At 35.4% G+C, this 27,503-nt stretch overlaps 1 protein-coding gene across 1 annotated transcript; it reads right to left on the bottom strand.

Moving 5' to 3' along the window:
• Positions 1–2,642: 2,642 nt before the first annotated feature.
• On the bottom strand, positions 2,643–3,653 carry LOC145292830 (uncharacterized). The gene has a single exon (XM_080138873.1). The coding sequence runs from the start codon at positions 3,651–3,653 to the stop codon at positions 2,643–2,645; it is 1,011 nt and encodes a 336-aa protein (XP_079994999.1).
• Between the last annotated feature and the right edge of the window lie 23,850 nt (positions 3,654–27,503).

Raw genomic sequence — 27,503 nt, 5'->3', positions numbered from 1 at the left:
ATCAAGAACGTTCCGTCATCAAAACAAACTGTTAAGAAAATGGAATAATTATTTAGAATATGTTTTAAAGTACATTTTTAAATAAAATGAGTGAAGATAATGAATTAATAAAATAAATATTAACTGTAAAGGCAAAATTATGTTTTTTAAATAATAGCGACCAAAGTTCGCTTTTTCACGTTAGGAACATTTTTTGGGGTGGGAACATTTTATATTTCACCGTTGTAAATGCACGCTCGTTATTTCCATTGAAATTTAACGTTTGTTTATTATTTAATTTGAAAACATTACGACTTTTAGACTTATTTATTTTGAAAGGAGAAACGAAAAAGACTTGTTTAAAATATATTGTGAGAAATTAATCTCACAAACTCAATACTCACTGGCTGAAGCAAAAATAATTCCACAATTACAAAATCATACATTTAAACTCAAATTGTATTCAGTTATAACATCAAAGAAAGGTTGTTGGTCCGGGTACAGTCCTTGCAAAATAGTGGGTCAGTTTTGCCTCCCAAATTGGGAGCCAGTAGTTAACTCCTTCTGTTGGAGTGGTAGCGTGGTTTTCCTTTGAAAAGGTCCATGATAATTCATGGTGTTCTCAGTAAGAGTTTTGGTGCCTTTAATTAGGTATAAATCGAGTCCCTTGGCACCTTAATCGAATTGAGAAAAGTTCAAACATTTAGGTGATATAAACATGATGAAAAAGTTCAAATGATGCCATCCTCTAATTGGAATATCTTCGGCACATTATAACGGTGTCTCTGCTTGTAGAGATTTCAAGTTCTTTTTCACCAAACATTTAGGTGATATAATATGAAGAAATTGTGGCGGCTCCATTCTCGATAAGGCATTCTTCTCGGAGCTGACTTTTGGTGAGTCTTGCTCTTGCCGGATGTTTTCGTAGACTGAAAAACAAAATAGATGTTTATAAGAAAGGCGCCAAGTAATCATCATGGCCCATACAAATTAACCAATCACAGGCTGCCTACAAGAAATGTGTGTACATGACTTAAAAGATGAAAATGGCATTGTAACTGGAATTTCTCACACACTGCTAAGGAGGGGAATAAAAAGTAATGAATAATCATTACTTTTTCCCAATACAAATTAATTGATAATATGGTCAGATAAATGATAAGTAACAAGTTAATCCAATATACATAAATCTTAACTCGGACAAATTTATCAATTTCAATGTTTTAATTTGCTGAAAATTCAAATTGAGATTCAATAATTATATAACTTTAATTCAGTTAAAACTTCCTAATTTTAATATCTGCACGCCACTGTCTGCTGTCAATTCTAATTGAAACTTCAATAATTCTAATGCATCCAGATATTAGTTAATGACCATTATATGTGGAATGACCTGCGGAGCTTCATCCTTACAACTTGAACAAAGCTACTCCCCTAAGGTATCCTGCTGATTATTTCCTACACAGCTGAAATGGTACCAGCTGTCACAGGAATCACAGCACACCATAGGTGATGTTCCATCATTAGGAACTGAACAAGTTGGATAGAAGAAGGGACCTCCTTCCTCAATAAACTCGGTCGATAAAATATCATCATTAACCTTAATTTCCAAGGGTACAAGATTTTTTTAAGGAATAGACCTATTCACACCAGTCTTACTTTGGTAAGGGGGTGCAATTTCTCAGAGAAGTTGGATATCCATTTTGAATAATGAGAAAACATTCCCATCGCTCGACGAAGAGAAGGAAGGTCTGGAGGAACAGGCAAGTCCATCAAACCTGTGAGCCTGTCAGAGTCTGGTTTCACTGAACCTTTGCTTATAGTGTACCCAAGCAGGTCTACAGAAGCAAGAGAGTAGTGACACTTGTTTTTGTTCAGGGTTAGTCCATACTTCGCCACTGCCTCCATAAAGCTTTGTAAATTGGTATCATGCTCAGCCTGATTTTCTCCACAAACTGTAACGTTGTCGATGTAGGCGAAGGTTCCTTGGAGGTCCTCTCATTTGATGATATCATCGATGACTCGTTGGAAACTGGCTACTCCATTGGTTACTTTGAATGGAATCTGACGAAACTGGTAGAGGGATTCAGAAGCATGAGAGGCGGTATACTTTCGTTCTTCCGGTTTGATGGCAACTTGATGATAGGCACTGGTTAAATCAAGAGTGCTAAACACTTGGTAAGTGGCAATCTCATTTACCATATCCTCCAATCGAGGAAGAGTATAAGTGTCTAGAAGAGTGAAATGATTTATCGTTTGGGAGTAATCCACAACAAGCCTCTCCTTATGATTTTCAGGAGACACTACAAGAGTTTGAGCTCGCCACGGAGATTGAGAGAGTGCTATAATACCTTCCTTTAGCATACGAGTTATTTCTAATTTAATAAATTCGACATCAGTTAAGATATGTCTCCGGGATTTAATGGCTATTGGACGACAGTCGGTGTTAGGTTTGTAAAGAGAGAGGGGTAAGGAACATTTTTAATGGCGGTTAGCCCACAAACAGAGAGAGCGGGGAGGGGTCCTCCGAAAGGTATTTCTACTGACAAATGTCGGTTTAAAAATTTATGCCCGAGAATAATGTCACTGCATAAGTCTGCCATAATCGACAGTTTGATATTATTGTGCACCCTTCCTTTAAGACTGAGAGATACAACACAATGTCAAAGAGTAGTAGATGTATGAGAACTACTAGCCATTAAGATTCTCTCCGAACTTGACAAGACTGCTAACCTGAGCTTCTTAACTTTATCAGGGTGGATGAAATTTTCGGAGCTCCCGGTATCGACGAGTATACTCATAGGTTCACCCCTGATTTTTCCCCATAAGGATGAATGAGATAGGCTTTTTGAGGAATTAAAATAAGGAACCGAAGAAGCAAGAAGAGACTCACCATAATTCGTAGCAGCCACCCTTGGAGATCTACAGACACGTGCGAAATGCCCCTTCTTCTTGTAGTTTTTGCATATTGAGTTTCTGGCAGCACAACTCGCCCTGTTATGCTTTGGTTTTCGACAGAAGAAGCATTTCTGCCCCGGGAGTGCCGCTGCTGTGAGTTGCTCCTCATGCTCAGTCTGGTCGTTCTTGTCCTCTTCGTTTTTAGCAGCAGATATGGATGCAGTCAAAGAGTCTGACTGGGCATAAGTAGATAGCTGTTTTTGAGCGGACTCCAACGTGAGCGCTTGATCATACACCGTGTGTAAGTCGAGTCTTTTGTTTTCTAAAAGTCTTTGTCTTATGTGGGATGATGAAATCCCATTTATGAATGCGTCCCTTATGTATTCGTCCCTCGCCTGTATGGCCGTCATGGCCTGGAATTCACAGTCCTTGGCAAGTTCTTTCAATGACTGTGGATACTGGTCCACACTTTCATTTGTCCGTTGACGACGAGTAGCCAATAAATGCTGACAGAAAATGACGTTTTTGGGTTGAACAAAAACCTCCTCGAGGGCATTCATTGCTGTCCAATAGTTGTTGATATCCGAGATATATTTATATATTGTCGGAGACACCAAGTTGATCAACAGGTTTAATTTCGACTCGTCCGTAAGTGGTGAACCATTAACCGCTTCTAGGAATATTGTGACCGCCCGCTTCCAGTGTATCCACGTGTCGGCAACGTCCATTTTTGTTGGATCCAAATCCAGCCGTTCAGGTTTCAGGAACTTCTCCATTGTTTGTGTTTTAGTTGTTCAAAGCAAAATAAATTGTAATGAAAAACTTTGATACAGAGTGAACTTTAAGAAGCTTTATTTTACTAAAAACAGACCCGGGAACGAGATCTATTACTTCGAGGAAAGGAAGAGAAAAGAAAGAAAAACTCAAGGGAAGTAACTCACTTCCGGAGAGTAGAAATGGAAGTTAAAGAAGTTAAAGAGTTCTTTTCTGTCAGCACAATGTAAAAAAAAAAAAGCTTCTGCTAAGATACAAGTGTCGACCTTTAAGAGACCCTTTTAGTGATTACCTGGTTTGAGGATATTTGTATAACTAAACGGCAAATCTGCCCGGACTATTATCCTCATCTTTTTTTTTTTTTTTTTTTAGTTGCTGTTTCACGACGTTTCGGCCAACAATTCCTCTGGTCTTCGTCAGGTGGTAACCACAACGGGATAGGAACTCCAAATCTTCTAACTGCATCCTTGGCAATTACTGCCTTCCATAATTGTTGTTGTCTCCATCACGTTTTGACCAAGTAAGCCTCTGGCTGGCTTTGGGTAGGATTGAAACCGCTATATTCAGACAATGTTCAGTTCACCTGAAAAAAGAAAGAAAGAAAAAAAACGATGAGGATAATAGTCCGCAATAAATAAATCAATATAAATAATACTCATCTCAATAATGAATTGCAATAAATAATATATATATATATACCGTCCGTGTTTGTTTACAATATCTCTTTGGCTGATATTTAGGCTTGACAATGAATGCCCTGATTAGTACACCCTGGCTTGAACAGGGGATCATTCGATCTGTAGTCAAATACTCTTCCACTGAGCTATATCAAGACCGTCTTAAAAGACAAGATGGCCGGTGGGCAAAAATAATTTAATCTGCTGACGTCATCACGTATAGTCCTTACCGGTGACACTGGTAGTCACCGGTAGGCACTCGTAACGTCTTGGAGTCAGTGTAATATTTCTTTTTTTATTAAAATGCCTTCACGGTGCATCGTTCCAAATTGCTGAGGAAATTATCATAAAGGACCAAAAAGTGACAGTATTTTCATTTCCGAAAGATAAAGAATTATAATGCAGTAAAAAAAAAAAAAGATTTTACATCATCTCCATTCAGCAAAGTAAGTTTTAACGTGCTCCCCCCCTGTATTTAACACGATGTAACTATAATTTAATTCAATATTATCATCCTAAATTTTTTACCATTCAAAAGAAGAAGCTTCAAATAAATTGCTAATATTAAAAAAAAATTTTTACAGCATACAAAACTAATGAAAATGCGAGACAACATCGATTCTTTAAAACACGTGTTTTAAAAATCTAGCAAAAATTAATTTTCCTGAAATTTTTCAATATTTAAAAATAAATTATGTCGGCTGATAAAATTTTAAAACTTTTTTTTAAAGCTAGAAAGATAAAATTAAAAAATACTTATTTATATATATATATATATATATATATATATATATATATATATGAAACTAAACTTAAAAAAAACGCGCGTTCACTCGTGGTCTTTTCATTTCATTTCATTAACGTAATTGGGTTTGTATTACTGTACACATAGATTCGAAAAAGTTGTCAAAAAACAAATATATAACAAATAAATGTTATCAAAGGCAAGATAAGTTACTTTTCTACCAAATATTTTTCATGTTTTTATTCAATGTAACATGTTTATTCAGCTCGAAAAACATAGTGTTTACCGATGTATGTATTCGAAAATTCCAGATGGCGTCTGATTCTCTCTTTAACACGGTAAGTTTGGGATAAGGTGTTATATATAAAAAACTATACAACATACTATTAAAAACCCGCCGAATATATGTCAACCTGTGTCACGGTAACATATATTGAGCGAGTTTTTAACAGTATTTTATCCGGTTTTGTATTTATAACACCTTTTCCCAAACTTACCGTGTTAAAGAGAGAATCAGACGCCATCTGGAATTTTCGAATACATCGGTAAACACTGTATGCTTTTCGAGCTCAATAAACATGTTAAATTGAATAAAAACACAAAAAATATATCCAGTTTGGCAGAAAAGTAACTTATCTTGCCTTTGATAACATTTATTTGTTATATATTTGTTTTTTGACAACTTTTTCGAATCTATGTGTACAGTAATACAAACCCACGTATTTTAACAAACTGAAAATATGGATATAAAAAAATGACTTTGCATGTTATTTTTGTTATGTGGTGAAATAATCTTAAATAAGAAACATGATTTTTTCTTTAGGTTAATTATTTTTTTACTGTGCAATATTTCATGAATTTATTAAAAATGATTTTGAAAAAATATTGTGGTTCATTTTGATTAAAAAATATTCATTTTGATTAAAAAATATTCATTTTGATTAAAAAAAATATTCATTTTGATTAAAAAATATTCATTTTGATTTAAAAAAAAAAACGTTTAATTTTAATATTTGTTTATTGTCTTAACTCATATCAAATGTTTTGCTTGTGTTCTGCTTCAAATATTCATAATCTTACATGCATAATTTTCATTTAATTATATTAAATAAACTTCAAGTTTATTTCAAATCAAATCGTGTTCCTTCACTTATTAAAATGTAATTTATAAGTAATTAAAGAACGCATACTAATCTTTAAAATCTATAATACAACGAAATATTCAATTGCTAATATACTTAAACAAATAACTTGTGTGTTTTTTTATTATTTTTTTATTATTAATATTAGATGAGTTTCAGTATAAATCATCGTGTTCTTTCTTTATTTTAATCCAATTTTGAAGTTTTGTAACGCTGTCTGTAAAAATTACTGTTGATTATTGACAGTCTAAGAGTTCCACATATCTTGCTTGTTGGGACCTCGGCGATGACGTCATTTTTTCAGCTGGCCGGCCATCTTTATAACGAAGGCCACGGCTATATCCCCAGATGATAAATGTTTTTTTTTGTTTGTTTTTTTTTTTTTAAAGAGATGATTTGATTTTAAGTTAAGATTTTTGCGATTATCGAAAAGAATTTGCTGAGATTTTGTTTTATTTCCCTTATTCGGTATAACATAAAATATTCCTCTGTAAAAATTCTTCTTCTTTTGTCAATAAGAGAGAAAAACTATTTTTAAGATCTGATTTTTTCGATTTCGAAAATAATTTGCTGAGATTTTATTATCTCTCTCGGCCGGTGTAACGTAAAAAATATATATTTTTTATATATATTCATAAGAGAGAAAACTATTTTTAAGATCGGATTTTTTTTTTATTTTCGATACTTTTCAGGTGAGTTTTTGTACAAAACATATCTAAGACATAAATTAACTTTGTGTGAAATTTGCAAAGGATAGGCTCAGCAGTTTCGGAATCTCTCTCTCTCTCTCTCTCTCTCTCTCTCTCTCTCTCTCTTTCTCTCTCTCACACACACACACACACACACACGCACAGTAACTTTATATAATAATACGGAATATATCTATTGATGCTTTTGTAGATTAGTAACTTTTAAACCAACGCTTTTCATGTGAAAATATTATTACGTATTTATGTTTCATGTTGAAACATAAATAAAGGCTGAAACGTTCCATTCAATAACTACTGACATAAAAGTGTGTATTTATGGTGCTTATTCAGATTGGCACTTATAGCGATAAACAAAACCGAGGAAAAACTTTTATCGTGTACCTACTTGTCCAGGAATGAAGATAGTAAAAAAATCACAAAAAATTGATCAAATACTTTTTTTTTTCGAAAAAAGAAAAAAAAAATGCCGTTTTTTTTACAGATTATAATATATTCCGAAAAAAAAAATGATCATATACTTTTTTCTTTTCGAAAAGAAAAAAAAATTGCACTTTTTTTTTATCAATTATAATGAAGGCCGAAGCCATTTTAATATTCAAATTTTGTTTTTAACTCATATAAAATGACCTTCTAAAACATTTTTTTTTAATACACGTTATTTTAATAAATCATTGTCTGGTCTGAAAGCTTGTTTCGGTTGTCTATCTGACATTATCCAAAAAAAAAAAAAAAAAAATCGAGATGAAAGTCGGTTGTCTGCCCTTAATTCCTTCATAAATATTGTTTCAGCTCACATCCTTCATTGACACGAAATAAAATTTGATTTTCTTGAATAAAGAAAAAACTACTTGATAAAATTACGTAATTTTTTTTAATATCTTATTTTCGTTTCGCGACTGATACGCACATCGTACATAATTTTCTGAATTTTCTTTATTATTAATTGCTGCCATAAGCGACAATCTGAAAAATATTTCTCACTGTTTGGACCAAATAAAGACTTATCTATAGAAAGTTGATTTTTACAGGTGTTAAATACCACAGTTACATTTATTGTCAGCAAATAGTTTTTCTGGTATTAAAACTTTCATATTCCTATGTTTTATCATCAGCAATATTTTTGGTATTATTATACAAACACCGTGACAGCGTTAGGGTTAGGGTTAGGATTAGGGTTAGGGTTAGGGTTTAGGGTTAGGGTTTAGGGTTAGGGTTAGGGTTGGGGTTAGGGTTAGGTTTAGGGTTAGGGTTAGGGGTTAGGGTTAGGGGTAGGGGTAATTCGCTGTCACGGTGTTTGTATAGTTTTACCATATTTTTTAAAATTTATTACGACTTTCATATTCCAATGTTTTATCAATATCAAATAAGTTTTATGACTTTTATATTTCCATGTTTTATGAACAGAATCTAATTTTTATTATATAAAGAATTTCATATTCAAATTTTTTATCAACATCAAATAAGTTTTATAATCAGCAATAAATTTTTATGATAATAAGATTTTCATATTCTAATTTTTTATAATACATAATGAATTTTCATGGTATTGAGACTTTCATATTTCCCAGTTTTATTATCAGCAATTTAATTTCTATGATATTAAGGGTTTCATATTCCAATGTTTTATCACCAACAAATAATTTTTATGATATCCAGAATTTCGTATTCCTATCTTTTGACATTCAGCAAAATTAATTTTCGTGATATTATTAAAACTTTCAGATTCATATCTTTTATAAGCAGCAATTAATTATTGTCACGTAAAAACTTTAATATTCCAATGTTTTATTGTCATTAAAATAATCTCTATGACATTGAGACTTTCATATCCCCATGTTTTTTAATCAGCAATTAGTTTTTATGATATAAGGACTTTCATGTTCCCTTTTTTTATCATCAGCAATTAATATACATGATATAAGGAGTTTCGTATTCCAATGTTTTATCATCAGAAAATAATGTTTATGAAATTAAGAATTTTATATTCCAATGTTTTATGATCAGTAATAAATTTTTTTGATATTAAGCACTAAAAATGTCCATGTTTTTTCATCTGCAAATAGCTTTTATGGGATTAAGACTTTCATATTTCCATGTTTTATTATCAGGAATTAATTTTTATGATAATGAGACTTTCATATTTTTATTTTATTTTATAATCAGCAATGAATTTTTACGATATTAAGACTTTCATATTCCAATGTTTATAATCAACAATAAATTTCTATGATATTAACATTTTCATAATCCAATGTTTTATCATAAGTAATAATTTTTTTATTATATTGAGACTTCCATATTTCTATCTTTTATCACCAGTAATAAATTTTTATAATATAAGACTTTTACTTTCAAATGTTTTATCGCCAGCAATTAATTCTTATGATATTAAGACTTTCAAATGTCAATTTTTCATTATCAGAAATTAATTTTTTTATAAAAGGACTTAAATATTTTCATGCTTTATCATCAGCAATTAAATGTTATGATATTAAGACTTTAATATTCCTAGGTTTCAGCATCAGCAATAAATTTTTATGATGTTAAGACTTTTATATTCCCATGTTTTAGCGTATGAACTTGAAATGAATAAACGAACATTTATTCATTCCAATTTCCCCGCACACTTTGCACAAAAATAAGTTCTAGCAACGGCACAATTTCAAATACGCCCACACACTTTTTCTAACAACAACAAAAGTAAAATGAACATATTTCTGGCGGACGCAGTTGACAACAGTATCGTGTGACACAAGCGACCAATGAGAAAATTTAGAAGATTGTCTTTTTAACGCTTTTCCAAAAACCAAAATATCAGCAGTAGCAATCTTGTTTTGGAGATGGTCCAAAATATATAAAAAAAAACGCATCAAACGTTCTTTCTTCCCTTCTTTTTCCCTTCTTCTCACTTCGACGTCACACAAGAACATGCCTCTCGTTTTCATAACATTGTCGCTGTCAAAGCTGTCAAAACCATGATTACACACAGCATGCGGGACCTCAAAAATCACTTGTGCACACACGCACCTATTCTGCACATTTTCTAATTAATAACAAATTACTTTCCTCACGAATTACTTTCCTCATGGGACTTTTGAATAAGGCGAACTTTGCCAGTTAAAACACCAACTTTAAAATAAGGACATTATTTTCACACAAGACTTTTACCTTCTAATCTTATTAATTCCACAAAGGACTTTCATCTACCATTCTAATTATAATGACTTTGAAAGAACTTTCACTGATTGGACCTTTGCTTATTCGTCTTGTTGTTTAAAAATAAATGCGGTGCATTTTAGACTGGAAGGAGGTATCATTTTGTTTGTTCGAACATGTTTTTCTTCACATATACACACCCACATGTACGCAGACACATATGCACACACACACGCATATACACATCCTCATACACACACCCACATGTATGCACACACATACACACAGACACGCACATATATTCACGTTCACGTATATACACTCACATTCACGCACACACACACGCTAACGTACACACATATATGCACACAAGTACGTACACATGCGAAACGTCACTTCCTTTAAAGTGAAAACCAGACCTGCGCACCCAGAACACTAACTCCAGTATAAAAGTCAACAAAACCTGTCAACTTCCCTTTTTCGTCCAGACCAGCATTCGACCTGCTGCGTCGACGAACTGACCATGTGCTCTAATGTCACTTTCCCTGCTACTGTAATGTGGGGTAAGCGCATGTACATTTTATACACTTTCTCTCTCCATGAACTGGATTGACTTTCTCACTCTATCTCCCCTTTGGCTTTGGTCCATCAAAACAGACATGTGCGCGACTCTCTACTGAGCTTAACCCTCTCTTTCTACAGGCCGGCTTGCCACTTCGTGTTTCTCTATTGCATTCCCCTTTCCTTCTACGCGCGTAGTCGTCAACGGCTGAATGAACACGTGTACACCCAAGACTTTCATTTCTCAACAGAAAATAAATGACATGTTTATTTTATTCCAGCATTTGAGTTCTTTGTTTCCTCCATTCAATTCGTTTCATTATTTTTTCTTGTAGCGAGTTAGGGTATTTATATCCTGGTCCGCAACATGTTTTATTCCTTTTTTTTTATTATTTTGTTTAGGGCAAAGAGATTTAATTTCACTTAAACTTCTTTTTACCTACAAGCGTCAGCAATAAATTCTGATATTAAGGCTTGCATATTCCGTTGTTTTATCATCGGCAAATAATTTTTATGATCTTAAAACTTTAACAATCCCATAATTTATCACGAGAGAGTAATTTTCATGATATTAAGACTTTCATACTTTAACATTTTATCATCAGCAATTAATTTTTATGATATTGAGATTTCCATATTTCAATATTTTATCAAAAACAATAAATTTTAATGCTTTATTATATTAAAATCGTCATATTTAGATATTTTATGATTAGAAATTAATTTTTATGATATTAAGACTTTAATATTCCCATATTTTATCAGAAAGTAATTCTTATGATATAAGGAGTTTAATATTTCCCTTTTTTTTCTTTTTTTTTTTTTTAATTACATTTTCACCCCAAACAAGGCACATTGCCACTTTGGTCTAGGGGGCTACTATCAGGGGCAGCAACTACTGGGGTACTATGTTGGGATTTGGGAAGCAAGATGTTGATTCACGTTACACTTGAACTTCTGCATGTCAGTACAGTTGGGCAAGCAGGAACCTGGAATAGAATTCCAGAGTTTAGCGGTTCTGGGGAAGAAACTACTGGAGTAGAAAGATCTTTTACATCTAGGGATCTCTACTGTGTGGGGGTGGGATTTCGCTACCTGTTGGGTTTGTCGAGGATGTCTACATCGTGGGGCCACAAGTGTCTGCAGTTCGCCAGAGCATTCACCATTAAAATACTTGTAGAACAGGCAGAGGGATGCAACGTTTCGTCGAGGGGACAGAGGCTGAAGTTTTGATGCCAGTTCAGGACCTATCAGGTTGGCGACTCTCTTTTGAACCTTGTCTAGGAGTGAAAGACTAGTAGCAGATGCACCAGCCCAGATGTGACAACAATACTCCATACATGGACGAATGGTGGCCTTATAGAGGTACAGGATACTTTCGGGTGTTAGTAGTTTTCTAGCACGGTAGAGAGAGCCTACCTTCTTCGCAGCGACCCTGGCAACACTTTCAATGTAATTGTTCCAACTCATGTTTCCTATGAACGTTAGGCCAAGCAGTTTGAAAGATGTACTCGCAGATAAAGAGTCACTGGCCATTGCTATTGGTGGCAGAGAAGGTTTCTTGTAATTATTGAAGGAAACCAGGCACCAGCAATTAATTTTTATGATACTAAGACTTTTATATTTCAATATTTTATCATTAGCAATGAATCTTTATGATATTGAGACTTTTATATTCCAATTAATTTATCATAAGCAATAAATTTTTATGATATTACAAGTTTCATATTCCTGTGTTTTATCACCAGCAATCAATTTTTACAATATTTAGACTTTAATATTCCAATGTTTTATCATCAGCAACAAATTTTTATGATATTAACATATTTATATTTTCTTGTTTTATTATCAGAAATAATTGTTTATGATATCATACGTTTTATATTTCCATGTTTTATCATCAGCAATAAGTTTTATCATATAAATGCTTTTATGTTCGTAAGTTTTTTCATAAGCAAGTAATTTTTATGATATAAAGACTTTCATATTCTAATGTTTTATTATAAGCAATCAATTTTTAGAATATTGAGACTTCCATATAACCATGTTTTATCATCAGCAATAAATTTTTATGATGTTAAGACTTTCAGATTCTAATGTTTTATTATAAGCAATTAATTTTTATGATATTTTGTATTGCCATGTTTTATTATCAGCAATGAATTTTTATGGTATTAAGCGTTTCATATTATAATGTTTTCTTCACCAGAATTTATTTTTTTCATATTTCCATGTTTAAGATTTTCATATTTCCATGTCATCAACAATTAATTGTTACGATATTAGAACTTTCATATTCCTATGTTTTACCGTCAGTGAATAATTTCTTTGATATTCACACTATCATATTTCCATATTTTGACATCAGCAATTTATTTTCATTATATTCAAACTTTCGTGTTCTTATCTTTTTTAACCAGAAATTAATTTTTATGATTATAAAGCTTTAATATTCCAATGTTTTAGCCTCATAAAATGATCTTATTATATAAGGACTTTCATATCCATGTTTTACTATCAGCAATTAATTTTTATGATATTAAGATTTTCATATTTCCATGTTATATGATCAGTAATTAATTTTTATGATATAAAGACTTCCTTATTCTCATGTTTTATCATAAGCAAATGGGTTTTATACTTTTAAGATTTCCATATTTTAAGGTTTATGACGAACAATTCAATTTTATTATATTAAGACATTCATATTCCAATGTTTTATAAACAGCAACTTTTATGATATTAGTACTTTACTATATCAGTTTTTTATCATTAGGAATACAGTTTGGTGATATTATATATAAGTTTTATCATCAGTAATAATGTTTATGATATTAAGGCTTTCATATTCACACGTTTTATAATAAGCAAAATTTTTTTATGCCTTTATATTTCCATGTTTTCTCATCAGCTAATAATTTTATGATATTAAGGCATTCATATGTGAATGTTTAAGATTTAGCAATTAATTTTTGTAACATCAAGCCGTTAATGTTCCCATGTTTTATTATATGCAAATACTTTTTATGATATTAAGGCCTTCATATGTGAATGTTTTAGATTTTGCAATTAATTTTTATGATATTAAGCCTGTAATATTTCCATGTTTTTTTATCAGCAAATAATTTTTATGATATTAAGGCCTTCATATGTGAAAGTGTTAGATTTTGCAAATCATTTTATGGTATTAAGTGTTTAATATTCCGATGTTTTATTATCAGTAAATAATTTTTTATTCATGTGTTAATTTGTTAGATTTAAACATTAATTTTTATGATATTAAGCCTTTAATATTCCCATGTTTTTTTTTATCACCAAATAATTTTTGTGATATCAAGCTTTTAATATTGCCATGTTTTATTATCAGCAAATAAATTTTATGATATTAAGGCCTTCATATGTGAATGTTTTAGATTCAGCAATTAATTTTTATGATATTAAGCCTTTAATATTCCCAGGTTTTTTATCACCAAATAATTTTTGTGATATTAAGCTTTTAATATTGCCATGTTTTATTATCAGCAAATAATTTTGTGATATTAAGGCCTTTATATATGAATGTTGTAGATTTTGTTATTAATTTTTATGATGTTAAGCCTTTACTTTTCCCATGTTTTATTGTCAGTAAATTATTTTTGTGATATTAAAGCTTTTATATGTGGATGTTTTAGATTTAGCAAATAATTTTTATGATATTAAGCCTCTAATATTCCCTCTGTTTTATTATCAGCAAATAATTTTTATGATATTAACGCATTCGTATTTGAAATTTTAGATTTAGCAATTTATTTTTAATGATATTAAGCCTTTAATATTCCCATGTTTTTTTTTATCACCAAATATACTTTCTGATAATAATTATTTTTATGATGTAAAGCCTTTATATATTCCCATATTTTATTGTCAGCAAATAATTTTTATGATATTAAGCTTTTAATATTACCAGTTTTTTTTTTTTTTGTCAGCAAATATTGTTTATTATATTAAGGACTTCATATTTGAATGTTTTAGATTTATCAATTAATTTTTATGATATTAAGCTTTTAATATTGCCATGTTTTATTATCAGCAAAATATTTTTATGATATTAAGGCCTTCATATGTTAATTTTTTAGATTAAGCAATTAATTTTTATGATATTAAGCCTTTAAAATTCTCATGTTTTATTATCAACAAATATATTTTATGATATTAATGACTTCATATGTGAATGTTTTTGATTTAGCAATTAATTTTTATTATATTTAATATTCCCATGTTTTATTATCAGCGAATAATTGTCATATTAAAGCCTTCATATGAAAATCTTTAAGATTTAGAAATTAATTTTTATTATATTAAGCCTTTTATATTACCATGTTTTATTGTCAGCAATTAACTTTTATGATATTAAGCCTTTAGTATTCCCTCTGTTTTTTAACAGCAAATAATTTTTATGATATTAAGCTTTTAATATTGCCATGTTTTATTATCACCTAATAATTTTTATGATATCAAGCTTTTAATATTGCCATGTTTTATTGTCAGCAAATAATTTTTATGATATTAAGCTTTTAATATTGCCATGTTTTATTATCACCTAATAATTTTTATGATATCAAGCTTTTAATATAGCCATGTTTTATTGTCAGCAAATAAATTTTATGATATTAAGGCCTTCATATGTGAATGTTTTAGATTCAGCAATTAATTTTTATGATATTAAGCCTTTACTATTCCCAGGTTTTTTTATCACCAAATAATTTTTTGTGATATTAAGCTTTTAATATTGCCATGTTTTATTATCAGTAAATAATTTTGTGATATTAAGGCCTTAATGTGTGAATGTTTCAGATTTAGCAATTAATTTTTATGGTATTAAGCCTTTAATATTGCCATGTTTTTTATCACCAAATAATTTTTGTGATATTAAGGCCTTTATATATGAATGTTGTAGATTTTGTTATTAATTTTTATGATGTTAAGCCTTTACTATTCCCATGTTTTATTGTCAGTAAATTATTTTTTTGTGATATTGAGGCTTTTATATGTGGATGTTTTAGATATAGCAAATAATTTTTATGATATTAACGCTTTCGTATTTGAAATTTTAGATTTAGCAATGTATTTTTATGATATTAAGCCTTTAATATTCCCATGATATTAAGTTTTTCATATATATATATATATATATATATATATATATATATATATATATATATATATATTTATAATTTTCATGATAGTGTTTATGATATTAAGATTTTAATATTCTCATGTTTTATTTTCAGCAATTGATATTTATGATATAAATATTTGAATTTTTTTATGGTTTGTCATCAGCAATAAGTTTTTATTATATATAGGCATACACATTTCAAGATTTTGTCATCACTTTTGACTATTTCCCTAGATGAGTTCGTAATTAAAGAATACTCTAATTTAATTTCCAAATCTGACCCACAAGATCGCCATGGGAATGAAATATGTGCCTATATAAAAGATGGCTTTCCATGTGGTAGGGACATCTCCAGAGAAGATCCTTACTTACCTATATGTGCTTCCGGGTTGCATTTGCTCAAACTACTACATTTATATTTGCTCCTATCGCCCCCACAACAGCAGAGTTACTATCTTTAAAAGCATATCTGAGAAAATTGACCACGTAATGTCTGTGTATCCTTCAGCAAACATTCACGTCTGTGGAGATTTCAATGTTCACAATGTGGAATATTTAACCCACTCAAACAAGACTGATGATGAGGGGAAGTTCTGTCAGAGTTCTCCATTGCTTATGACCTCATTCAGATTGTTCACAAACCCACCCGTGTGCCCGATACTGATGGCCAGTATGCAAGTCTCCTAGATCTTTTTCTCACAACTTGCCCTGAACTGTGTTCAGCTTCCATTCTGTCTCCACTAGGATCTTCCGACCACTCTGTTGTATCAGTTAGGATAAAAATGAAATGTAATAAGTCCTCAGATGTACCTCTCCATCGTACAGTATATCGATACTTTATGGCTGACTGGGGTAGATTCCATATATTTATATCAGATATACCTCTGCATTCTATGTGTAAAAAGGACGTGTCCTCTATAGTATCAGACCTGACAGAATCGTTAATTGTAGGTATAGACCGTTTCATACCCTTGAAAAAATTCCAGCAAAAACCTAACAGCCAGCCGTGATTCTCTCCAGAATGTGCTGCTGCGATTGCGCACAGAAATCACTTTTTTCATTGCTTCCAATGTAATAGATGTAATGAGACTAAAGTAGATTACATGACTACCAGCAACCACTGTAAAAAAGTTATAAAGAACATAAGAGAGTCGTATGCTCAGTCTATCAAGTCCAAAGTAGCTGAGCAGCGGCTTGGTTCCCACCAGTTTTGGCAAATAGCAAACAGAATCCTGAACAGAAGTGTGTGTTCTATTTCAACTATCATAAATGGATCTGAGGTAATCTCGTCAGCATCAGACAAAGCCAAACTCTTTGCCAAGAACTTTGCAGCTAATTCTATCCTTTGTGACCAAGGCTGCCAACCTCCAATATTTCCTCCTGTATCAGAAAACATACTATGTGATATACAAATATCTGTACGTGATGCTGCCAAGCTAATCAAAAACCTTGATTCCAGTAAAGCAACCGGCCCTGAAAGTATTCCAATTTTCTTAGAACTGCACGCCTGTGGAACTGTTCCATCTGTCTGCTTCCCACCTGACTACAACCTGGATGTCTTCAAGTCCAATGTAAACAAATTCCTGATGAACCACCCCCTTAAATAGACACTTTATTACATCGCCACACTAATGTACTGTACATGCAATAACCCTTATCCCTGAGTGGCTTCTGGGCCTTGATAAGTGGTGACCACCTTGTAAAAAAAAAAAAAAATAGTACTCAAGACTTCAACCAGAACTAGTGCCCATCCTTACAAAACTGTTTAAACGTTGTCTTAAGGAGAATTGCTTCCCATCACTCTGGAGAATCTCATCAGTATGCCTGTATTTAAGAATTCAGGTGATTGCTCATCTCCCTCTCAGTACAGGCCAATAAGTCTCCTGTGCATCATGAGTAAGTTGCTGGAATCTGTGTTAAATAGAGAAGTAATAAACCATTTCAGCAAAAATAACCTTCTTATTGACATGCAATATGGTTTCCGTTCTGCTAGATCTACAGCAGATGTGCTTACAATTATATCTCATAGGATTAGTGAATCTCTCAATGAAGGCTTCATTTCTAGGGCAATTGCTCTTGACATATAAAAGGCCTTTGATAGAGTATGGCATAAAGGTTTACTTCACAAGATCTCCAGCTACAGTATAACTGGAAATGTTTTCTCAATTATTAAATCATTTCTCTCTGATAGGTTCATAAGAATAGTGGTTGACGGGCAGAAATCAGAAGCTCACAGTACTAATGCTGGAGTCCCTCAGGTTTCCATTCTGGATCTAACTCTCTTCCTGAGCTACATTAATGATCTTCCAAATCACATCCTTACATCATTCGTAGACATTTATGCTGAGGACACTACTATCTATGGTAGCACATCTAAGACCGTAAACGACCAAGTTCTCTCCGATTCACTCTCCTCTGATGTTGAGCATGTGGTACAATGGGGAAAGAGGTGACTTGTTACTTTTAATGCATAAAAAAAACCAAGCTTTTATCTTTGCATCATCAACGCTCTGATCCCCATCTGGCATCAATTGAATTGGATGGCTCTCATCTTGGGGAGGCCTCATGTTTTGACAAGCTTCTGGGCTCGACCTTTACTCCTGATCTTAAATGGAACACATACATTAAATCCGTTGCCAAGGCCACTGGAAAAATGGTGTGATCCTTCTATTGATCCAGTAAATATCTCACTGCTGATGCAATTCTCTATCTATATAAGAGCCAGGTACATCCACATTTGGTAGGAGCTGCTAGAAAGGACATCCTACCTTGATAGAGTTCAAAATAGACTTCATAGCCTCGTAGAGGATGTCTTTTCTCTTCTCTGCAACCTCTTTCTCACAGAATAGATGTTGTGAGTTTGTCTCTACTTTATCGTTATTTTCATGGCAAGTACTTGGCTGAGCTCCAATCTATGGTTCCCCCCTCGCAAAACTTTCACAAGAAACATCCATATAACAGAAAACACTATCAATAATTTCCCTCGCTCTTTATCTGTGCCTAAACCTAAACGTAGATTTCATGAGCAAAGCTTCTTTCTAAGAACTGCACACCTATGGAATTGTCTTCTGTTTTCCTGCTTTCCAGCTGACTACAATATCATTGTCTTCAAGTCTAACATGAACAAGTTTTTGATGAGACGTTCTATATAAGTTTTTTTTTTTTTTTTTTTACACAGTGATCACCACTTATCAAGGCCCGGAAGCCACTCAGGAATAAGGGTTATTGCAAGTACTTTACGTTAGTGTGGAGATTTGATGAAGTATTTACTTAAGGGGGCGGTTCATTAGGAATTTGTTAACGTTGGACTTGAACACATTCAAGTTGTAGTCCGGTGGGAAACAGGCAGACGGAACAGAGTTCCACAGGCGTGCAGTTCTAAGAAAGAAGCTTTGTTCATGGAATCCACGTTTTGATTTAGGCACAGATATAGAGTGGGGGAAATTTTTCACAGTGGATTCAGCTAGACGGGTGTTTTTCGTGAAAGATTGGCGAGGGGGGACCAGAGATTGGAGTTCAGACGAGCACCTGCCATGGAAATAACGATAAAACAAGGATAGGCTCGCAATGTCTCTTCTGTGGGAGAGAGGTTGCAGGGTAGAGAAAAGGGCATCCCCCACTAAGCCACGAAGTCTATTTTGTACTCTGTCAAGGCAGGATAGGTTGTTTTTAGCAGCTCCTGCCCAGATATGACAACAGTATTCCATCCTTGGACGTACTTGGCTTTTATATAGATAGAGAATTGCATCAGTAGTGAGATATCTTCTGGAGCGGTAGAAGGATCCCACCATCTTTCCAGCGACCTTGGCAACAGACTTGATGTACGTGTTCCATTTCAGATCCAGAGTAAAGGTCAAACCCAGAAGCTTGTCAAAACATGGGGCCTCACCCAGACGAGAGCCATTCATCACAATTGATGCCAGATGGGGATCAGAGCGTTGCTGATGTAAGGATAGGAGTTTGGTTTTGGATGCATTAAAGGTAACCAGCCACATCTTCCCCCACTGAACCACGCGCTCGAGATCAGAGGAGAGAGAATCAGAGAGAACTGTGTCATTTACAGCCTTTGATGTGTTGCCGTAGATGGTCGTGTCATCAGCATAGATGTCAACGAATGATTTAAGTATGTGTTTAGGGAGGTCATTGATGTAGGTCATCAGGGAGGTCATCAATTTTTGTCCATCTACCACTACTCTTATTAGCCTATCGGAGAGAAATGATTTAATGATTGAGAAAACATTTCCAGTTATACCATAGCTGGAAATCTTGTGAAGTAGACCCTTATGCCATACCTTGTCGAATGCCTTTGATATGTCAAGAGCAATTGCCCTAGAAAGAAAGCCTTTGTCAAGAGATTCACTAATCCTGTGGGATATAACCGTCAGCACATCTGCCGTAGATCTTGCAGAGCGGAAACCATATTGTGTGTCACTAAGAAGATTGTTCCTGCTGAGGTGGTTGACTATTTCTCTATTTAATATGGATTCCAGCAACTTACTCATAACGCACAGGAGACATTGGTCTGTACTGAGAGGGAGATGACTTATCACCTGAATTCTTAAATACAGGGCAAACTGATGAGGTCTTCCAGGGAGTCGGAAAGCACCTCTCCTTAAGGCAGCGCTTAAATAGTTTCGTAAGTATGGGAGCAAGTTCTGGTTGAAGCTTTTTTAACACTAAAATTGGAATGCCATCAGGGCCAGTTCGTTTACTGGAATCTAGGTTCTTGATTAGCTTAGCGACCTCATGCGCAGATATTTGTATGTTACCTAGCTTGTTCTGTGTTATAGGAGGAAATATGGGGAGTTGATGGCCTTCGTCGCATAGGGTAGAATTAGCTGCAAAGTTCTTTGCAAATAGTTTGGCCTTGTCTGACGCTGACGAGATGACCTCTGGTCCATTGATAATGGTTGGGATAGAACGCACACTTCTGTTCAGGATCCTATTTGTTATTTGCCAAAACTGGTGGAAACCAAGCCGCTGATCAGCTACCTTGGATTTAACAGACTGGGCATATAGCTCTCTTGCATTTTTTATTACTCTTTTACAGTTGTTGCTGGCAGTCCTGAAAGCAGCTTTAGTCTCAGTGCATCTATTACGTTGGTAGCTATGGAAAAAATGATTTCTGTGCGCGATAGCAGCAGCACATTCTGGGGAGAACCATGGCTGGCTTTTAGGTTTTTGTTGGAATTTTTTAGATGGTATGAATCGGTCCATGCCTACAATTAACCATTCGGTCAGATCTGATACTATAGAGGACACATCCTTTTTAAACATGGAGTGCAGAGGTAAATCAGATATGAATGTACGGAAGCTATCCCAGTCAGCTATAGAGTATCGGTATACAGTACGGTGGAAGGGTACGTCTGGGGACTTATTACATTTCATTTTTATCTTAACTGATACGACAGAGTGGTTGGAGGATCCTAGAGGAGAATGAACGGAACATGAACATAGCTCAGGGGAAGTTGAGAGAAAAAGGTCTAGGAGGCTTGCATATTGACCCGGTGTATCGGGCACACGGGTGGGTTCGCGAACAATCTGAGTGAGGTCATAAGCAATGGCAAAATCATGACAAAACCTCTCCTCATCGTCTGTCTTATTTGAATGGGTCAGCCATTCCACGTTATGGACGTTGGAGTCACCACAGATGTGGATGTTAGCTGAGGGATGTGCAGACAGTATGTGGTCTATTTTCTCGGATATGCCCTTAAAGATAGTAACTGCGCTGTTGTGGAGCCGATAGAGGGCAAATATAAATGCAGTGGTGTTAGCAAGTGCAACCCTGAAGCACATATAGGGTAAATTAGGATCTTCTCTAGAGATATCTCTGCCACACGGGAAGCCATCCTTAATGTAGGCACATATTCCATGCCCATGGCGATCTTGGGGGTCAGATTTAGCTGTTAAGTTAGAGTATCCGTTAATTATGAACTCATCTAGGGAAGTGGTCGGCCCTATTCCAGTTTCACTTAGAAATAATATGTTCGGTTTCGTCTCCTGTAATTGGGTTTCAACCTCTGGAAAGTTGGAACGTAGACCCCTGATGTTGGAGAAGGAGACCTGGTAGTAGGGGAAGTTTACCGAATTTCCATTACTATTGATCACTGTATTGTCCTCTTTAATCCTTATCCTCGAGTGGTCTCTTGGCCTTTATTAGTGGTGATGTCTATGTAAAAAAAGGAAAAAAAAAAAATCAGCAAGTATTTTTTATGATATTAGACTTTAATATTCCAATATTTTATCATCAGAAAATATTTTTTTGATATTAAGACTTTAATATTTCAATATTTTCTGACCAACAATTAATTTCTATCATATTAAGACTTGATTATTTCCATATTTTATCATTCAGCAATTAATTTTGATTGTATGAGCTCTTTCATATACCCATGTATTATCATCAGTAATTAATTTTTATGATGCTTAGTGTGGTGTTTTTCATGCAGAACGCAAACGCCGAGTTTGTTTTAAAACTTTATTCAGCCGACTGTAAGTATCTGCATGCTGTCTCTTTTTTGCACCGCCCGTTTTCCAGTGTTCCCCCTGTTATCGTCCCCTGTGTACCTACGTACATTACATCTCCCGCCAAAAAAGAAAGGTCCATTTATCATTGAAAAAGGTCAGGGTAGACTGCCCTTGTGACCCTTTTGTGGTCGAGGATTATTCTGCCTCAGTATGTGACCATTGAAATCCGCCCCCCCCTTTTTTTTTTTTTAAAGTTAAGAAAAAATAAAAGGTAATTGTTCAATCTTTAGTCAATCCGGACTAAAACGATTCAGTGGTCTTATTGTACGGCCTGATCATCGTGGCAAGGCAAGTGGGGTATGCTCACTCACTTCTCTATCTGGCTGCTCATAATCGGGCGAATTCTCATGTGTCAATGGAGTCTGTGGATGTGTATTATTTTCTGTTGCCATATCTGGAGGCATATCTAGTTCCGTGAAAATGCGTTCTGGATTGTTTTCACTTGGGGATTGAGGTGCTGGCTCGGTGATACAACGGCGAGACCTGATGTGATCCTGATGACGACGAACCAACCGGCCATCCTGCAATCTGATTAGGAGATACTCTTTCCAGAATGTGACCAGCGAACCACATGGATCCGGAACCAAAGTTCTGTGCAAATACTGCTTGGTCTTCATCAAATGAACGCATCTGGGCAGATTTGTTATGGTGAAACTTTTGACATTCTTGGTTGTTATATACAACACTTGAGGTGGCGGGCTTCATACGATCCAGATTGGTGCACAATCTTTGCTTCATCAATAACTCTGCCGGGGTAGATCCCGTTGTTGTGTGAGGCGTTGTCTGCTATGTCAGCAGAAAACAGGATATCTTTGTTTCCAGAGTTCCTCCCGACATTTTTTTATTACCGTTTTTAACCAGCCCAACTGAGCGTTCGGCTAGACCATTTGATGCCTGATGATGTGGACTGACAAATTTGTGTCTGATACCATTCCGTTTCATGAACTCTGCAAATTCTGAACTGGTGAAGCATGGGCCATTATCACTGACAACAATGTGCAGGAGACCATGAGTAGCAAAACAGCGCCTCAACCTTTCAATTGTAGTGGCTGAAGTAGCTGCACTTGTGGTATAGACATCAACCCATTTTGAGTGTGCATCCGTAATGACAAGCAGGTATTGGCCATTGTAATTGGCATAATCAACGTGAACCCGCTGTCAAGGTTCAGCTGGCCATCCCAAGGGGTGTAGTGGTGCCTTAGCAGGTAGGCTTCTGGAGCACTGACAAGGGTAACAGTTGTTCACCTTTTTTTTGATGTCAGCATCTATCCCAGGCCACCATTCATAGGTCTGGGCGAGAGCCTTCATCTTGACTATGCCAGGGTGGCATTGGTGAAGCTCGTCCAACACTCTCTGCCTGAGATGGTGGGGAATTACCACTCGTGAACCCCACAGCAGGCACCCCCTTTCAACACTTAGTTCGTTTTTACAAGCATGAAATGGTAAATACGGAGCATCATGTGGGAGATTGTACCCTCCATGTTGTGTGGCTTGAACAACCTTAGAGAGGATGGGGTCTTTGCGTGTATGAGCACAAATGTCAGTCGAGTAAACGGTGGAATTGTCCAGGTGATCCATGAGATGTATAGTGCAGCCTGGTGTTGGGACATCTAACACTTCCTGCAGGGGGAGACGACTCATTGCGTCGGCAGTGACGATGTATGAACCAGGCCTATATTCTATCGTGTAATCGTAAGTACTCATCAACAGTGACCAACGTATTATTCTTACTGGCAGGGTGTCCAATGTTGGCTTTGTTGGGCTAAAGAGGCTGATAAGTGGCTTATGATCCGTAATGATACGGAATGCACATCCAAATAAGTAGTGATGAAACTTTTTAACCCCAAAGATAATACTCAGTCCCTCCTTGTCCAACTGACTATAATTTTTCTCAGCCAGTGACATTGTTCTCGAAGCAAAAGCAACAGGTTTCTCTGAACCGTCGGCAAAGATGTGTGACAAGACAGCTCCGACACCATATTGACTGGCGTCACAGGTTAGTACCAGTTCCTTCTTCGGATCATAGTGAACCAGGACATTTGTGGTCTGCAATGCATCTTTGGCTCGCTGAAAAGCTGTTGATTGGGGGGTGCCCCACATCCAAGAGACACCTTTCCGCAGTAGATAATAGAAGGGGCCCAACTTATCTGCGATGTTGGGGACGTACCTAGTGTAGAACTGGAATAAGCCCAAGAAAGCCTTAAGTTTGGTCACATTGCGTGGGGCTGGTGCATCCCGGATGGCATGGATCTTTTCTGCTGTAGGGTGAAGGCTTTCGGAGTCAATCCAATGACCTAAGTAGGTTACGGAGGGTGCCATGAACTTGCACTTGTCCAGACGAATGCGGAGACCAGATTCTGAGAGTTTCCCTAACACTCGGTCAAGGGTGATCAAGTGTTCCGCGTCTGATGATCCTGTAATTAGTATGTCATCCTGATAGCATATGACATGTTGTTCATTTGCCAACAAATTGTCCATACAGCATTGATAGATACCTGGAGCTGAGTTTACTCCAAAACTGAGGCGGTTGAACCTGTAGAGACCCCGTGGTTATTGATTGTAAGGTACTGCTTTGAGTTTTCCTCTAACAGAACCTGCAGGAACGCTGATCTTAAGTTAAACTTGATGAATTTCTTTCCCTGCACCAATTTTGCATACAAATCATCAATCCTGGGGATAGGGTACTGGTCGAGATTTGAACATTTGTTTATTGTAGTTTTATAGTCTCCACACAACCGTATTGTTTGGTCAGTTTTGACAACTGCTACTATAGGTGCAGCCCATTCTGAGTATTGTACTGGTTCGATAATACCCAGAGACTCTAGTCGATCCCGCTCCTTGTCAACCTTTTCACACAATGCAAAGGGCACGTGTCGAGCCTTGCAGAATATGGGCTTTGTTTTCGGGTCAACACTAAGTTTTGCTGTGAAACCCTTCAGTGTGCCCAATTCATTCTTGAAAACATTGGGGTATTTTGCAATAATGTCTTCAACTGCAGGTGTAGCATTTACTGCTTTCAGCTGATGGATGCGTTTCCAGCTGAGTTGCACTACTCGTAACCAGTTTCTACCAAGAAATGCAGGGCCAGAACCAGGAACAATCACTAATGGCAGACGAAACTGTCGGCCATCATAGTCTACCAACACTTGACACGTACCACACGGCGTGATACTTTCTCCCGTGTAGGTTGCTAGTTTCTGTGACATAGGCTTAAGTACCGGCTTATCAGGTTCACACCATAGTTTTTCAAATGCATTGTGGCTGATCAATGAAACCGCAGCTCCGGTGTCGATCTCCATCTCGACATTGCGACCATTTATTCCCACCAACACCATCAGGGGCTCGGTTTTGCTATTTGCTGGCAGGTTAAACAGCCTATGCACCGAGGCGCAGTCGCTGCCTGTATCTTCGTCTACTGGTTCTTCACTGGTGACATTGTGGGTTTTATGATTTCCAGCTCTGTCGTTGCACTTCCGGGTCAAATAGGCTGGCGAAATGTGACCGGTTTTGTGACAAAAATTACACGTTGCCTCTTTGAAACAACAGGAGTCGGGGTAATGTTTTCCGTTACATCGGAAACATGGTCTTTGTTTTTGTCTCCGTAGTGGAGTAGGCCGTTCAACCTGGTTGACTTTCGTCTGTATTGTAAAATTGGACGTTGAACAGGCTGCTATGTGACTAACATTCCTGTCTGCACTTTCCATCGCAAGGCCTATCTGTCGGGCATAAGAAAATGTTAGTTTTCTCTCGGAGAGCAGTCACCAACGAATTCGGTTATCCATCAGTCCAACAACGAGCAAATCTCTCAACATCTCTTCTATTGTATTTCCAAACTCACAAAACTTTGTAATTTTTTTTAAATGAGCAATAAAATCCGAAATGGATTGACCTGGTTGTTGGCGGCACATGTAAAAGTTGAATCGCTCAACAATTACGGACGGTGTTGGGTTGCAGTGCTCTTTTAACGAGAGCGAGAGTTCCTCATAGCTTTTGTCTCTTAAGCTGTGCGGCGTAACGAGATCCTTCAGCAGAGAAAATGTTTCACCACCACAAACAGAAAGAAGGATGCCCTTTTTCTTTCCTGGATCTTGTATTCTGTTAGCCTCGAAATAATACTCCAATCTTTCTGAGTATGTGTCCCAATCACCTCCACTCGGCGAGAATTCGTCGATTTTACCATAAGACGTCATGTTTTAAAAATGCGTGTGTGCAGGTAGAAATATGTCGCTATTAAATTTCTATTAAACGTGATGTTTTTCGGAGAAAAAGTTTAAATAACTTTCCCCTTTATGAGGAATTATCTCATCCTCGTCGCCATGTGGAGTTTCTCATGCAGAACGCAAACACCGAGTTTGTTTTAAGACTTTATTTAGCCGAGAGTCGACCGGAAGTATCTGCATGCTGTCTGTTTTTTGCACCACCCGTTTGCCGGTGTTCTCTCTGTTATCGTCCCCTGTGTACCTACATACATTACACTTAGACTTTGATATTTCCATATCTTATGAGTAGCAATTATTTCTATGATATTTACTTTTTCATATTCCCATACTTTACCATAAACAAGTAGATCTTATGATATTAAGACTTTTATATTCCAATGTTTTATCATCAGCAAATTATTTTTATTGTATTTGCTGACTGCCCGCAGGGAGAAAATAGACAAAGAGGAAATGACATGCAAAATCATGCTGATGGTTTAATGTCAAGAGACGGAGTCGGGCAGAGAATTGCTTACTCCTGAAATTGCATCACGAACTGAATTGGATTTCACATGCAGTCCTGTATATACATTTAGACCGGCTCTGGGAGAAGGCTATCAGAAAAAGAAGTTAATAAGTGTTTTCTTTGAATGCTGATTGAATAAAAAGTGGACATGCTGTCATGTGGTACGACTGTGTATTACGTCTCTGCAAAAAGGCACAGTTTTAGTTTTTATGCACACAGAATTTGTGTGGGTGTATACAGCAAATGTGCGCATAGCTAAAATGTTCTTTATCCATCTATGTTAATGTCTCTGGCGTGTTGCTACCACTACCCCCTACTAGACAGAATGTCAATAAGGAAGAATAAAATTTTACTGCATATAGGAAGCGAATCGGTATGGATGTCTTATGTCTTATGTATATGCCGGATCTGGTGAAAATCGTACCACTGTATTTTTAGGCATGGTGGCTG

Source organism: Euprymna scolopes, chromosome 14 (assembly GCF_053919585.1).
Source record: "Euprymna scolopes isolate OS-2025 chromosome 14, ASM5391958v1, whole genome shotgun sequence".
Lineage (NCBI taxonomy): Eukaryota > Metazoa > Mollusca > Cephalopoda > Sepiida > Sepiolidae > Euprymna > Euprymna scolopes.
This window is presented reverse-complemented; position numbering and strand designations above follow the sequence as displayed.

Bases quoted from the DNA above. Each gene is read 5' to 3' on its own strand.
- LOC145292830 (XM_080138873.1), bottom strand. From the start codon at position 3,653: ATGGAGAAGTTCCTGAAACCTGAACGGCTGGATTTGGATCCAACAAAA.